General features: G+C 48.2%; 4 protein-coding genes across 4 annotated transcripts in view; 2 read left to right on the top strand and 2 right to left on the bottom strand.

The window, feature by feature from the left end:
• Nucleotides 1–7,409, top strand: part of LOC108107472 (5-hydroxytryptamine receptor 1A) — a 36,195-nt gene extending 28,786 nt beyond the window's left edge. Inside the window, exons 2-9 of the mRNA XM_017215019.2 lie at nt 742–970; nt 1,041–1,166; nt 1,888–2,004; nt 4,401–4,473; nt 4,544–5,001; nt 5,534–5,665; nt 5,804–5,929; nt 6,693–7,409. Coding sequence (XP_017070508.2) covers nt 749–970; nt 1,041–1,166; nt 1,888–2,004; nt 4,401–4,473; nt 4,544–5,001; nt 5,534–5,665; nt 5,804–5,929; nt 6,693–7,409 — 1,971 coding nt within the window. The 5' untranslated portion in view covers nt 742–748. The remainder of the gene's footprint in view (nt 1–741; nt 971–1,040; nt 1,167–1,887; nt 2,005–4,400; nt 4,474–4,543; nt 5,002–5,533; nt 5,666–5,803; nt 5,930–6,692) is intronic.
• Nucleotides 7,410–9,813: 2,404 nt separating this feature from the next.
• On the bottom strand, nt 9,814–10,450 carry LOC108107194. Its single transcript, XM_017214610.2, has 3 exons — nt 10,391–10,450; nt 10,013–10,330; nt 9,814–9,960 (listed from the first exon to the last, which is right to left on the bottom strand). The coding sequence occupies exons 1-3, from the start codon at nt 10,448–10,450 to the stop codon at nt 9,814–9,816; spliced, it is 525 nt and encodes a 174-aa protein (XP_017070099.2).
• Nucleotides 10,451–10,651: 201 nt separating this feature from the next.
• LOC108107195 lies at nt 10,652–11,279 on the bottom strand. Its single transcript, XM_017214611.2, has 3 exons — nt 11,220–11,279; nt 10,851–11,168; nt 10,652–10,798 (listed from the first exon to the last, which is right to left on the bottom strand). Exons 1-3 carry the CDS (start codon nt 11,277–11,279, stop codon nt 10,652–10,654), a joined length of 525 nt encoding a protein of 174 aa, XP_017070100.2.
• A 385-nt stretch (nt 11,280–11,664) lies between these two features.
• Nucleotides 11,665–14,105, top strand: LOC108107213 (trichohyalin). Its single transcript, XM_017214629.2, has 2 exons — nt 11,665–12,507; nt 12,566–14,105. The coding sequence occupies exons 1-2, from the start codon at nt 11,715–11,717 to the stop codon at nt 14,002–14,004; spliced, it is 2,232 nt and encodes a 743-aa protein (XP_017070118.2). The 5' UTR covers nt 11,665–11,714; the 3' UTR covers nt 14,005–14,105.
• Nucleotides 14,106–14,665: the final 560 nt, after the last annotated feature.

Raw genomic sequence — 14,665 nt, 5'->3', positions numbered from 1 at the left:
ACAAATGATACAGATAGACAGGCGACGGGCGACGGGCTGGGGGCGGGAGGAGGAAGCTGGAACGAAGAGCGGAAAACTCTTTAAAGAAATGCCGTTGCACAGGACATTTTTCACCGTGGTATAGATTCGCAGACGGATCGCCGGAGAGAGATATCAAAGTACTCCGAGGGGAGGGCGAGTGTTTTGATTTATCACAAACAATGCTGGGAGATGGGAAATCCCCTGCCCAGACCCATCCAATTAAACTGTTAACTTTCATTATGTCACTGCGCTATTTCGGATTTCGGATTCCGTATTTGGGGAGACGACGGCGTCCGGATGTGCCGCCATATTGGGCCATTGTTGCGCCATTGTCTATGCAGGGATTTCGGCCCTGAGTGAGTGACAACACTGCGGTTTCGGCAGCAGAGCTACCCACCCAGTCACCCTGCCTTAGCTATGTCCTCCGAGGACTCCGCCTGATAAATCGTCAACGCGGCTTCCCTTTCACATGCTGTGACTTCATTATGGCATAACAAATCGTCGGCAGTTTGCATTCCTAGCAGCGGAAACGGAAGCGGAAGGCATCCCCGAAAGAAACGGCGCACTTTGGACCTTTGTGGACGGCAGAATGGCCACAGACCGTAAAGACAATTCCATCTCGTTTCTCCACATGTTCTTTCGTGTTTTACTTAGATATATACCAAGATAATTATTCCACAATTTAGTACAGTTGCTAACTTCTATATCCTTTTCTTACAGCCCTGCCATGGATCTCAAGACTGGCTCTCTCCTGGTCGCGCCCGCCGTGAAGAACTCCAGCTGCTCGCATCCACGCTACTCGGGCCACAACTTCATCGCCCACATAGGGATTGCAGAGACCATCGAGGCGGTGCTCATTCTGGTCCTGACACTTGGCGTCATCGGGGCCAACTGCCTGGTCATCTTCGTCATCAACAATCGCCGCTATGCGGCCTACATACACCAACAGGTGAGAGGATGGGCATGAGTCTCGGATGTCGCAGCCTTAACCCCTTGTTTGCCTTGTGTATCCCTTGCAGCCCCGCTATCTGCTCACCTCGCTGGCCCTGAATGACCTGACAATTGGTCTGTTAATTACACCATTCGGTCTAATGCCGGCATTGTTTCACTGCTGGCCGTACGGAGAGATCTTCTGTCAGATACAGGTGAGTGGGTCAACAGTGGGTCATCGTTGGGCCAACAGGTGGGGGCGGAAGTACGATAATTTGTTGTAGAACGCCGGTACCCCGATTGTGGCTGTGTGACTTTGTGGCTGTTGCCATTGCGGTCAATTAACTCTCTTCACAATGCTCGGTAATTAAAGGACATAAGCGGCGGAGATGAAACCGGCAAATCCCGATTAACGGCCGGAACAATGTGTAATGCTTATGTTAACCTGTTCGAGTGTGTGTAGGGTTAAGTGGTGAAGCGTCATGGTTTCAGATACAGGAGGTGTGATGAGAGACCCTTATCCCTTCCATATAGTTAATTAACTTACTCAGCCAGGAATCGTTATGGTAGATCTTGTAGTGATACCTGAGAGGACAGTAATTGCTGAATGTTTTCATTGAAAGGCAAATTGTTATAGTGATCAAATACCTAATAATACCAGCTCACATTTCTAATAAAATATTAGAATTTTATATTGCCTGCCCAGCTTTATTGGCAGAACGTGCATGCATTCCCAGCATAACTCACTGGTAGACTAGATACTCTGGCGATTAATAATCTCCATATTAGCCGGGCTGCTCTGACGCCGAATAAATTCCATTACGAGTCTTTCGTTTTGCCTGCGCCAGCAGAAAAGTTTGGCAGAGAAGCCATAATACAAATAATAAACTTCTAAACTAGCACTAACGCATTTTCCGCATTTCCCCTACTTTCCAGGCTCTGCTGCGCGGCGCGCTCTCCCAGCAGAGCGCCGTCATCCTGGTCTGCATGGCCGTCGATAGATATATGTGTGCCCTGCATCCGCGGCGGTACTACCAGCACTCCAGCAAGAAGGTAAGATATAAGATATTCGTTTCTGGGCTACTCGGATAAGGCACGTTGTGGCCCGATCGCTATCCTGGTATCTTTATGCTTGAGCAAGGACAATAAACAAAGCGTTGGCGTAATTACAAGAAATCACGCGCCAATAAAATCGACTATAACAATGGGACGAGCAGCAGAACAACTACACAATATTGTCGGCGAGCCAATTACGCAAGCATAAATAAGGATAATGGGCTTTAAGCTGCTTGACAGTCATTAAACAAGCAAAAATAGCCGAGGTGGGCGGGGGAGCGCCAAAGAGCGAATGCAAAACAAAGCAGCACGAAGAATGAAAAAGCAAAGTTGGCAAAAACCAACAAAAACCAACAAAAAAAGAAAGGAAAAGCAAGAAAAATACGAGGGCCCAGTCGTATAGACAGTCGAAAAGTGTATAAAATGAGGATAAAAAAGGAGGAAAGCAGGAAAAGTTGGCCTAGAGATTTTTTACGCGCAATGACTTCGGCAAAAGGGCGACGACCACAGCAAAGTCCTTTTCCCGGACGAAGGCAGGCAAATGAAGCGGCACCTCCCACGGAAACCGCAAGCAGGGCCAAAGAGCAGCAAACGAGCTACCAACTCTATTTCCCATTCCCGACAACCTAATTTATGGCTCCCGGACTGTAAACAAAACGAGAGCTAGGAGACGAGGAGCAAGGACACCGAAGCCCGAATGTCCTTGCCCCGAATTAACGCCGAGCCGCCGAGAATTGCAAGTTATTTATGATTTAATAAAACAAACTGCAAGCAGCGTCATAAATTTCGGGTTAGGCGGGTCAACTTTCAACCTAATAAAATATCTTGAGAATCCCTTTATTAACTTTACCTTTTACACTTTCGGATTTTATAAATATTTATCCTTGACTAAACTTCATTGAAGATCATACATTTTGTAATGCCTTCCATAAAGATAACACTTTTTAATATATTATATTAAAGTTTGCGGTTCCTTTGGTGAAATTTAATCTCGTGAAAACCTAAAAAGAGCAATTCAAAAACTCTCAAAATATATCCATTGAGTGTAGTCTCAGTTTCCTCTGCGAGCTCGGAGTTTTTTGGAAAAGCTGTAATTCAAACGGATAAAAGAAAAGACAATAGGGCCAAATAAAGCTGGGGGGAAACCGAGGGAAATACCAATAGTGCAAAATAAATTTACATAAATTTGGCCCGCTATTTTTTTTGATTCGAAAATCGGCGCCATTTGGGGTTTTTTCCGCCAGCTGGCCTCCGAAATGGGGCCAGTGGGCGAAATTGGCACAGTGCCACGCCTCCATTCGGGAAAATGGCGTGCGCACTGTCGAAAATTAATAAATGGGTGCTGACTGAGGAATACTTTGGGGCAAGGCGAGCCAATGGAACTTGGTAATGGCATCGGGAACTTCCGACTTTCGCCTTGCTTACTTTCAAAAGTGCCATAAATTCAAATGCAGTCTTGAAAAATTCACCCCGATTTATGATGATTCCTGCAATGTCGGGAAGTAAATAAATTATTAAAGTTATAAAATGAACTCAACTTTTGGCTTCTTCGCCAATCACAATTTGTTTTAAATTCATTTGAAATTCGCATTTTGTTTTTCTGGTAACTTCCTGAATGCCCGTATTAATTAAACTCGCACTAAGAGCAACTCCCACTACGGAAAAGTCCTCCTTTGCAGCTAAATAAAATATTTACATTGCGGAAAATATTCTCTTACTGTTTGGCCTCTCTGACTGCTGGCTGTTTCGCTTTGCAAAAGTTCTAAATATAATAGCGTAAATTAAATTAATCACAGCCATCGTCCGTTTCAAAAGGACACAGGCAAAAGTTGTGTCTCTGTTTTTCCAGCACTTTCTGGCACTTTGGCTGGGGTTATTCTCATTTTTTGTTGCGCAAGCGGACAGGTGGACCACTGGACAGGACAATATTCCCCCATTCACCCTGTCAGAATTCTGCATTTAGTACCTCAGTCAGTCAGCTACGATTGCGGCAGCACTTTTCCATTTCCCATTTTACATTTCCAAGGGCCGGAAGTATCGCTGTCCCTCTGTGGTCGACACCCTTCACCAGTGTCCTCAGCATAATCAAAACTTTGTAATTCCATTGTTGTCTTTTTTGGCCTGCCTTGTTGATCGTCAGATGAAAGGTGCACGGAAACAAAAGGGAATGTCTCCCAATTAGGGAGTTGGCTACTTAAAAAGTTGGCAACTTGATTAAAATAGAAGAGGAATTGAATTAGAAGTGAAGTATTACTTAGCATTCGATTAGGCAAACATCCCTTTGGCCGTAATTGATATCTTCAGGGGTGCGCCAGAGACGTGCCCATAGCCAGCCATAAATCAAGCCACATCTGGCGGAAATGCGCCCCACTAATTGTGTATTCATTTTGCAGGGTTGTGTGGCCATACTGAGCTTAACCTGGATTATCAGTCTGACGGTGTTTGGCTTTCTGGTGCTGCCCAAAGGTGAGCTGCCTCGTGATTAGCCTGCCATCAATATGCTCTCTCGAACACGTCTAACTATCTATATGCGCAGGTTACTACTTCAACAATACGGGTCTAATGGCCTGCGAGCCCTTCTACAGCAAGCCCTCGTACAGGATTCTGTCGACGTGCGCCCTCTACTTTCCCACGACCATGGTGCTGATGTACTGCTATGGCTCCAGCTTCCACATGAGCCGCTTCCGGCTCAACGATCCGACCATGCCGCTCACTGCCGCCGCCCATCACCCCCATCCCCACCCACATCCCACCGCCGCCCAGCAGCTCCAGATGCATCAGCAGCATCAGCAGCATCAACACCACCAGCAGCAACACCATCAGCAGGCGGGGATGCACTCGCACCTCTACCACGGCCACTCGCACCACCCACACCACCAGGGCCACCCCAACCATCCCCACCACCATGGCCCGCCCGTCATGGGGCATCTCAGCATGGCCATGAGCATGGGACTGGCCGGCATGCCGAACATGACAAACAAGATTACCAAAAAGGTGAGCAAGGCTGCCAGGTGGACAGGTGGGCAGAAGGAGGCGGGCTCCAAAACAGTTTGTTCAAGCGAGCGAGCTGGGGATTAAGTTAGCAGTAAATAGAATTTGCTCTGCCTGCATTGGCAAACAAATTGTTAAAGCTATCAGCTCGCAAGCTGAAACTAGAAAGAGTGCCAACAGCTTTTCGTATTTATGAGCACAGTTTTCCGCATTTGGCTGGGATATTTTACGATATCGGCACTGGCTTGTTAAATTAAATTCCAAAGTTCAACTAAAAGTTTTTCTATTTAGGAGGGAAAGTTGCTTTCCGTATTTAAAAGTGGTTTATGAAACAAATGTGAAGTTCTTTGTGTTCATTTTAAACAATTTACATGTAAAGTGCAATCCGAGAAGTTTAACATTCATTTTATGATCCTCAAGGGATGACTAGGCCACCCAACTAGCCAGAGTCCAGTATCTAGTTTCATCAAACATGTATATCAACCTATTGTACTTCTATTCCCCTCTGATTGCATTGCCAAAAACATTCCAACAGATTGTTCCCATCCAGGAGAAGAACTCGAGCGGATCCACCTCACGTTCGATGGCTGCCATCTCGCTGGGCTTCATTGTGATGGTCACTCCATGGACGATTCAGGAGATAGTCACTGCCTGCACTGGATCCAAGGCAAGTGTTGCTTATCGGATTATTGTTTAGCCCGTTTTCCTTTGCGTACAACGCGGCGCATACGTAATGAAGCCACGTCGGGCTCATCAGTTCTGATTCATTTTGTGACATTTTGCGTTGCCCTCTCTGCCCCTGCAGTTGCCGCCGTTCCTCGATTTCCTGGTCACCTGGACGGCGCTGAGCAATAGCTTGTGGAACCCCTTCATGTACTGGCTGCTGAACTCCGACTTCCGCCGACTGAGTCGCCAACTGATGCCGAACAAAGTGAGTTTTTCGATTGCGATAGATGAATCTTCCCTCTGAGGTTAATTTACAGCATCTCTGATCTGGAGCGATGTTCACTGTCTGTTTCAGCAGCAAATCTGTCATAAGCCCTGATTGATTGATTCGCTTATCCCTATTCCAAACACCCCAGGCACACACATTCATTGACCTCCCCGAATCCCAAATATGGGTATTTCACCCAAGTGCACATCCTCTGCAGCTCCCATATTTTCTGGCTGCACAACGCAAACTTTGCGTGAACAAAAACAGCTCTAAACTCCCAGCTCAGCTCGAACCTGGCCCTGCCCCTGCCCCTGCTCCTGCCGCGACCCCGAACGGCCCCATAAATCCGTAACCGAAGGTGTAAGCTCCAGGAAGCTGGCAGACTGGCTCCGGCAAAGTAAACAATCAACAGACACAGCAGCAACAATAACAGGACCTGCAAAGTGATTTTGAATTATGAAAGAGCAAATCCAAAACGGCATTTACATCCCCGTAGCCCCGTAGCCCCGTAGCCCCATAGTCCCACTGCCACGCAGCCCTACTGCCCCGCTCCGAAAATCCCTGATTCTATTTTGGGTAAACGCAGTCAAGTTGCATGATTTACTTCCGGAGAGCCGGAGAGCCGGGGGTCAGTCTGTGGAATATTTATGGCGCAACCTTGTGCTGTGCCGGAATAAATGCGAATTTAAAGTCCTTATTAATTTTTGTGCGAGTCCAAATTTATGACGCCCCTTTCCACAATCCCTCTTTGCCGTTCCAGTGCTTCCCCCACGAGGATACCCCGGAGCACAAATCAGGCTGTTGTCACATCAATGCTAACGATTTCGAAATCACAACGCTTCCGATTCCCCCGGAACCGCCATCGTCCCGTCCCCCGGCAGGAGGAGGAGGAGGCTCGTCCAGTGGCGGCGGCGGGGCGGCCAGCTCTGGCGGCGGAGTGGCCAGCTCGATTGGTGGCTCCGTTCTGGGGATTTGCGCCCGCTCGCGGGCAAATAGTTTGAGCCGCAGTGCCTCCCAGTACATCCGTGGCACAATGGGCGGTGGCATGCATAACCATCAGGCGGCGGAGGCCTTCTCCACCACGCGGCCCGACATAGAGGGCCTCTCCGAGAAGTACTGGGGTGAGATCCTAGAGCGAACCGTCAGCTCGGGCAATTTAAACGCCATGCAGAAGAACCTGCCGCCCCACCTGCCCTACACCCACCACCTGGTCCACCAGCTCCATCAGCCGCAGCAGCACCACCAGCAGCAGACCACCTCCTTCAGCAAGGCCAGCGATCTGCAACTGAATCTCAACCTCAGCCAGGCAGCTACGGCCGCCGAACTGGGCAAGTTCTCCAACTCGGAGCCGAAACTTTGTGAGCACCTCTTCCACGACGTCAACTGCGCCAAGAGCAAGGCCGCCAACGGGGGCGGCGCCCTGGATGGGGAGTCCTCCGGCAAGCTGTCCTGTGGGCGCAGCATTCCGGACATCTAGTACGCAGAGGACGTGATCTTGGCCAAAAACCAACTGCTGGCCCGGCAGGCAAAGTGCTCGCACCATCCGCTGCACCAGCAGGCCAAGATGCGGTCCCATCCGCACACGGGCAGCCTGCGCTTCAGCCGAATTCGGGCCGCCTGCCACAGTCCGCCGCCGGAGAAGTCCGGCTTCCCGATGGCCGAGTACCGCAAGTAGGTACGCAGCACGGACTCCCCAGACAAAGGTCTAACCACGCAGAGATTAGGGAGTGAGATCGAGCGAGTATCTTTAAGATTCCATAGGTGTATGTGCGTGTGAGTGTCTATATAGTATCGCATGAGCAAACCGTAATATGTGTGTCGTCTATTAGGATTAAGTCTAGGAGATCATAAGGGAGCTGTCGGGGGTTCAGTTTCACAGAAATCTGGGTAGCTTTCTCGTCATCGCGTCCCAGAGCAGCATAGGTTGTAATATTCGATTTAGTTATGATTTCACTTCTACAAAGGGATCAGTGGAAACCTGGAAGAGCCCTCCTCCAACATCAAAGTAAGAACTATTTTCATTAGAGGAATTCGTCTAATAGTTTCCGAATCCGATTAGCTAGACTGTTACCTTCTGTACTTCAAGCTTCTGCCTTCCGAAAGTCTCCAGTCCGGGGACTTCTTTTACGACCACGACCCTCCATCGAATTCAGCCAGTTAGGCAGACGTTAACCATAGTAAGTGTTCATTGGATGTGCGTGATACCCTGAGTTCCCGAACCAAACATACCCGCGTATACATAGATTAACCGTAACTGTTGTGTGTGTGCATCGGCTAAAATAAACTAGACTAGATGGTAAATGGTTTTGGCCAACTTGGTTGGCTCCTTCGGCGCCCTCAGAGGCCCAAGAACGTAGGAAGACACAGAGATATCAGACTTTCCTCTCAGATCCCGCTCGCAGTTAAAGGCCCCCCTCTCCCCCACTCTTACCACTTAAGGATCAAAGTAGTCCTGACATTGGCGGACCTTAAAGCGTTGTGGTTAATCATAGTTCTAGTTCCATAGCTCGAGTCTTATACCAAATTACTCACTGTTCTACGAATCAAAATCAAATCCTAACTTTGTGATTGTCAAGAATTTAAGTCGGTTGATGCGGACATTGCTGTTGAATCATTTTAATTTGTAGCCTAGAAACGTAATAGTTAAAGCCAAATAAATTTACAGTTAAGTACGTCTAATTTAGTTCACTGATGCGAGATGTGTGTTAAAGTATATACTGAATAGGCAAAAAAGGATTTAAATCAAAATAAATAAATATCACCAAAACGATTTGCATACATATTGTTTTTATACTGGCCCAAAAAACGCCGTTCTGGCCCACTCAAAAGGTAATTTCATGGCAATAACGTGGAAACCGTTTAAAAGGAAGCCAACGAATGGATCCCAAAAAGTAACAACAACGGACAGCCCAATTACACAGAAAAACATCAGCAAAGCTCCGCCGTGGCTTGGCTAAATAAATTAAAAATTATTTAAATTTGATTTTTATTGTGCCACGGAGCCTCCTCGACTCCCACTGGCCCAGATGACAGCACGGCCCAAATGCAAATTAATATCGCATACTGCGCTTAGACTTTCATTTGGCCACACAGGACGAGGGCGAAAGGACGCGGCCGTCAGAAATGCAAGATAAACGAACAAGAAAAGTTTGAAAACTAATTTTCGCAAAACAATTTTCAGAAGCCGCCCTGTCCCTTCCCTCCTCCCAAGGGGCAATGGTTTCTTTGGGCAATTTGAATCTCAAACTGAATCTGAATCTGAATCTGGATGTGGATGTGGATGTGGCTGTAGATGTGGATTCTTTTGCGTTTCTTTCGTGCCCGAAAAATTACACGCTCCGCTGCATTTTTTAACAATAATCGCCGGTGTTTGGCGTCTGACCGCGCCTTCAGCGCCCTACCGCGAAATCCAATCCCCCCAAACAGCCGGAAAATTTGGATGCAGGAATTCACGCCCTCCGACCATGAAAACTCCGAAAAAACTTTTCGCATGAAAGTCAACTTTTCCTTTTTCTTTCCTGATTCCCATTTGTTCGCCATCTGAGTTTTCTGTATAATTTGACGCCTGCCGGGAATTGGATTGGGCACCATTTGGTCCCGCCGACCCCTCCGCCAGGTTTTGGCCTAATTTGATTAACACTAATTGGGGTTCATCTAATTGCGGATGGCCAAAGCATCATGTGCTGCAATGGCACAGTTTTCAGTCTGCAAACACACGATTTATGACGGAAATAACTGCGGAAATTAAGGGAAATTTTGCTGAAATAAAAGTTATCCTAAAATGTTGCTCGAAGTTTACAATTTCATGAATATTGATCTCCAGTTCGCGGAAAATGTTGCTATATATTTGACTTTTCTAAGTAAGACAGAACAGCTTATTTTTACAAGTCCTCAACAAAGGTAAAATAGACTTTTGTTCCGAACTGTTTCTTGCCAAAGAACAAAAAGTTCAACATAAGTAGGTAGTCTCCCGTTGGAAGTGGAACTGGAACTTCAATGCGATGGAAGTCGCTCAGCATCTGCAAGCCCTAAAAGACGAAAGGTTTTAGAATCTGTTAACACCTTAGAAAGCGATCTAACCCTATAAGGACAGGTGTGGTTGAGAGTGGACACATCCTTGATCAAGTTCCAGATGATCTTCACTGTGGGATTATTTCGCTTCCGCATAAACTGACAGCCATCCAAGGTGACATCCACCAAGAAGGGCTTGTAGCCGTTGTACTTCTTCATCAGCTTCACATGGACGAACACATTACTGGTTGGCTCAGAGAGTGTCAGATTTATATTCGAGCTGGTCTTGTTCCGCGAATACGCCTTCAGCCGGCAGTAGTGAACGGCGATCCACGACTTGTTGTATGACTCACAGACCACGTTTGTCATTTTCACAAAAGGTGCCTCCTAGTTCAGAGTAATTATTTACTTTCCATAGATTATCATACGGGTTGGAGGATATCTTACACTGCAGACAAGAAAGGCCATCGTTCCGAATGCCAACAAAATTCCCAACTTGAAGTCCATGGTTTTACGAGGGAGTCTGCGAAATGCTTTGATTAAACCTCTAGAATAATATGGCACTCTATTGGAGCTTGACGATGAAATAGCCAATTTGGTTGATGGGCAATTTCCGATGCCCGATTACGATCGCTGTATTTAAGTACTTGTATTGCAATAATGACCAGATTCGCTTGAAATCAGATAATTTGCCTTGCTAATGGTCGCTTATAAATCTTCTATAAAGGTGAAGTATACATTTGTTGAGAACTGAGTCTTAGCATAAAATATCCAATCTATTAGGAGGAGATACTCCCCAGAGGGCCACGGAAGGGGGATTTTGATTTCATGGAAGTCGCTTACGGCTTGCAGACCCTGTAATACGGAGATGGCCAATGTTAGGACTTCAAATAGATGATCGACATACCTCATAGGGGCAGGTGTGGTTCACCGTCGACACATCCTTGATCATCTTCCAGATGATCTTGGCTATGGGCTGGTTCCGCTTCCGCATGAACTCGCACGCATCGAAGGTGTAATCGATCAGGAAGGGCTTATAGCCATTCGCTCTCTTTAAGAGCTTTATCTTTACAAAAATATTGTTGGCTGGCTCCAGAAAGGTGGCATTTACATTCAAGCTGGTTTTGTTCCGGGAATAGGCCTTCAGCCGGCAGTAGTGGAACACGACCCACGACTTGTTGTAGGACTCGCACACCGCATTGGTCATCTTTACAAAGGGCGCCTCCTATTAAGGGTCAGTGTAAGTACGTTTATTGCAGCCAAGTTACCATCTTACACCGCAGATTAGAAAGGCGAAACATCCAAATGCCACTAAAACTAAGAACTTTAAGTCCATGGCTCAACGCTGAAGCTTGGCTGAAGACTGAAGGGCAACATTTTTGTATAATAACTTAGTTCAGTTTAGTTCTTTTTGTAATTAATGGTATTTTAGTTTGAAAGGCCACTTATTTAGTAATTATTTTGCTATTAAAATAAGATCCTAATAACTTTATAATAATACATTCATAATAATGATTTATTTATTTTGCGATTAACTATTAGCCTGTTAATGACACCATGACGATATGTTCAGCCAACTCTTTCTTTTACCAACACAAAGCACAACGAACCAGAAAATGACATTAACATTTAGAAGATCACACTATCATAGCAAAACTCAGTGTGCAGTCTTTTCTCGTTAATATCGAATCCAGCAACGCTTTCCAGTGTTCAGGGGAGTCTAAACAAATCACACGCCCTCGAGCCAATAGCCGATGTTTCCAGAGCCAAAATGAATGTTTGCAAGCCCAAGGCGGTTGGTCCTGATGGACTTTTTGTGAGGAAGCGTTTCACGCGACATCCGGTGGTGATTTCGGCCAAGAGATTTGCTGCCATACAAGGACGCTCTCGCCAGGATGAGAAGCATGCCCAAATGGAGGCCGTGGAGGAGGAGCGAAGATACCGCCAGTATCTGAAGGATGGCAACGATCTGCTGTGCAGCTTATTCACGGATCCCACAGTTCCAAAAGTCAAGAAGTCGGAAAGGGCCAAGCTCAAGGAGGCCAAAGAAGCCGTCAAAGAAGTGGACACCAAGTTGGCGGACGAGCGTTTGCGCAAGCAGAGGATCCTGCGGGCCAACAACCTATTGGATCAACTGAAGCCCGGACCGCGAGCCCTGCACCAGGCTCTCCTGGAGAGCGAGATGATCCACCAGAGGAAGTACCATGAGGCCTTAAATGAGGAGATAGCCGAGGCAGCCCGTGCGCAGGAGAGGGCCGATGAGGACCTATGCCCGGCAGCTCTAGTACCCTTTGGTCATGCCACCGAGGAGGAGGAGGTAGCCAAACAGACGGCCAAAAACCTGGAGCACGCCAAACTCATGCGTGAGGACATTGCGCAGAGAGAGAAGATCAGGGAAGCCGAGCGGGAACAGAGGATCTTCGAGGAGAAGGTGGATCGGGCGCAGTACAAATGCCTGCAGGAGAAGGAGGAGAAGGAGCTCAAGGAGAAGAAGGCTCGAAAGATAGCCTTCTACCGCAAAGCTCATCGGGATGCCATAGAGGAGAAGGCCGAGATCGCAGAGCGTAAGTGCAATCGCTGACCAATAGCCACCTCTTAGTATTTACTATAACTCTCTGGCAGACGAGAGGATCTGCGATGCCATCGACGACCGGCGCAACTGCGTCTATATCGTGGCCAGCCGCAACCTGGACAGTCGCTATGGAAGGCATGTTAAGGAGCTTCGGCAGAAGCGTCAGCAGGACAGGGAGCAAAAGGCTATCCTCGTCTGTCGAGCGCAGAAGGCGCTCGAAAGGAAGCTGGAGGAGCGCCAGATAAAGGAGGAGGACCGCCACGCCTTCGAGACGGAGGTGGACCAGAACCGGCGCCTGTGCGAGATAGAAGTTTTGGCCAAGCAGCGCAGGGCGTACCAGTTGGTGGAGCGGGAGCAGGACGCCGAGAAGCTTCGGCGACAACAGGAGCTGCAGCGCTTCCATGTGGCCCGCCGCCTCAAGAACGCCGAGGCCAATCGGTTCTTCGAGGCCTCCCAGAAACGAAAGAGGGACAAGGTTAAGGAGGACCTGCGAAACGTGCTCTTCGGCCAGAGGGATGAGTTCCTTGAGAAGCGTCGCGCTGAACTGATGCAGCTGACTGCCTGCAATGAGGATCCCTACTTGGAGGACGACAAGAAGTTCTTCGAGCAGGCTGTCCAGATAATGGAGGAGTCCCGGAAAGTTGGTCGACCCCTGTACCCCATTGCCACCGCCGTGGATCGCTACGAGCGGGAGAACCAGCTGGACATGCGACCAGAGGGCAAGATAGTGAAGAGAAGTCGCCTGCGGGACTACTGCTGGCCGGGATTCTATTCCAAGGCGGAACTGGCCTACAGGAAGTACGAGCAGCGCGAGATGTGCCGCGAGGAGCAGGTGGCCGATCGCCACCAGATCTACTGCAATTCCGTGAAGATCAAAAAGCTGGCCGAGGTGGAAAGCCCGTATACGCCCTGCGTGGCCTCTTGCCCCATCAATTGCTTCCATCGCAGGGGAATGCCCGCCACGGACAGCACGGAATCCTTTGACTACGGCCGTCATATCTGTTACACGGACACCCCCACCGTTGGGGCTTGTCCTGGTCCCATGCAGGTGATCCACAACGATCCGCTGGATAGCCAGAGGAAAATCAGCCAGATGTCGATGAAACTGCCACCCATGCCAGATTTGACTAAAAAGGAACCACCATCCTTTCGAGCGGTTGCAAACAGGGTTATCGGTTCTATAACCAAGCCCGAATTGGTCCCAACTGTCCAGACGTCGACCACAAGCTTAAAAGGTCCTCCTGCACCTACAGGTCCGGTAACCAGACCAGCAGCACCCACTCAGCCTGAACCTAAATCTCCAGACAATGTCAGTCTGCCGAAATCCCAGCCTCCCGTGAGGCCTAGGACAAAACGAGGCTCCAAGAAGGCCAGTTCCGTGACAAAGCCGCCACCAACTGGTAATGATAGACCAGCACCAGTGCCGAATCCAACGGGAACCTGGGGATCTGGGTCTCTCCAGCCAGCCCCGACCAAGAAGGGAAAGTAACCAAGAAACCTTGACTTGATTTTACCAAAATTTACGTTCCTAGAACTTATTGTATTGATGTTGTCCGTTCGCCAAAGATAAATATAGAAAAAGGAAGCCCAGCCAGAAGCTCAGTCACCATCCAATGGAGCCAGACAGCCAAGGAAATGACGTTAATGGTTTTTTAAAAGCACTTAAACTTGGCGCACAAGTCCTCTTCCCCTGCTCCAGTTTTCCTTTGCCATTTCCATTTCCATTCCCACTTTGCTTTCGCCATTTTCCCATTTTGTCGGCGTAGTCGATGGATCGGATGGTAACCCTTTCCAGGGTCACTTGGCACGCATTACGCGCTTTGTTTAGCACAGAATCTCCGGCGGAGAGTGGCCAGCTTCATAAATTCCAATTAATGCGCAGCCAAAGTTATTGGGTTACGTTCTCTTCTTCCAGCACCTCCTCCTGCATCCTTCCGCCGCCATCTTCATCTTCATCTTCATCAATTTGCGGCACTGAGTGACATCCATTTTTGTTTTCATTTAGCTTATTACCGGACAGACATGTCCGGCGCACCGCCCGTAACTTAATTTCAACTGCTAACCAGGCTGATGAACCCGGGAAACCTCCGGCGGAGTGTTCTGCCCGGCCAATCTCGTCAGGATAATTACGACGGTCCTCTTTCTGGAGC

The sequence above is a fragment of the Drosophila eugracilis genome, unplaced genomic scaffold, assembly GCF_018153835.1.
Source record: "Drosophila eugracilis isolate 14026-0451.02 unplaced genomic scaffold, ASM1815383v1 contig_1765, whole genome shotgun sequence".
Classification (NCBI taxonomy): domain Eukaryota; kingdom Metazoa; phylum Arthropoda; class Insecta; order Diptera; family Drosophilidae; genus Drosophila; species Drosophila eugracilis.
The sequence above is the reverse complement of the archived record's forward strand: the minus strand, read 5'-3'. Positions and strand labels throughout refer to the sequence as shown.

Excerpts from the sequence above, each read along its gene's own strand:
- LOC108107194 (XM_017214610.2), bottom strand. The coding sequence starts at position 10,450 with ATGGACTTCAAGTTGGGAATTTTGTTGGCATTCGGAACGATGGCCTTT. Across the intron at positions 10,331-10,390 it reads TGGCCTTTCTTGTCTGCAGT|GAGGCACCTTTTGTGAAAAT; the intron begins GTAAGATATCCT and ends ACTCTGAACTAG. Across the intron at positions 9,961-10,012 it reads ACCACACCTGTCCTTATAGG|GGCTTGCAGATGCTGAGCGA; the intron begins GTTAGATCGCTT and ends TTCGTCTTTTAG.
- LOC108107195 (XM_017214611.2), bottom strand. The coding sequence starts at position 11,279 with ATGGACTTAAAGTTCTTAGTTTTAGTGGCATTTGGATGTTTCGCCTTT. Across the intron at positions 11,169-11,219 it reads TCGCCTTTCTAATCTGCGGT|GAGGCGCCCTTTGTAAAGAT; the intron begins GTAAGATGGTAA and ends GACCCTTAATAG. Across the intron at positions 10,799-10,850 it reads ACCACACCTGCCCCTATGAG|GGTCTGCAAGCCGTAAGCGA; the intron begins GTATGTCGATCA and ends TCCGTATTACAG.
- LOC108107213 (XM_017214629.2), top strand. The coding sequence starts at position 11,715 with ATGAATGTTTGCAAGCCCAAGGCGGTTGGTCCTGATGGACTTTTTGTG. Across the intron at positions 12,508-12,565 it reads GAAGGCCGAGATCGCAGAGC|ACGAGAGGATCTGCGATGCC; the intron begins GTAAGTGCAATC and ends ACTCTCTGGCAG.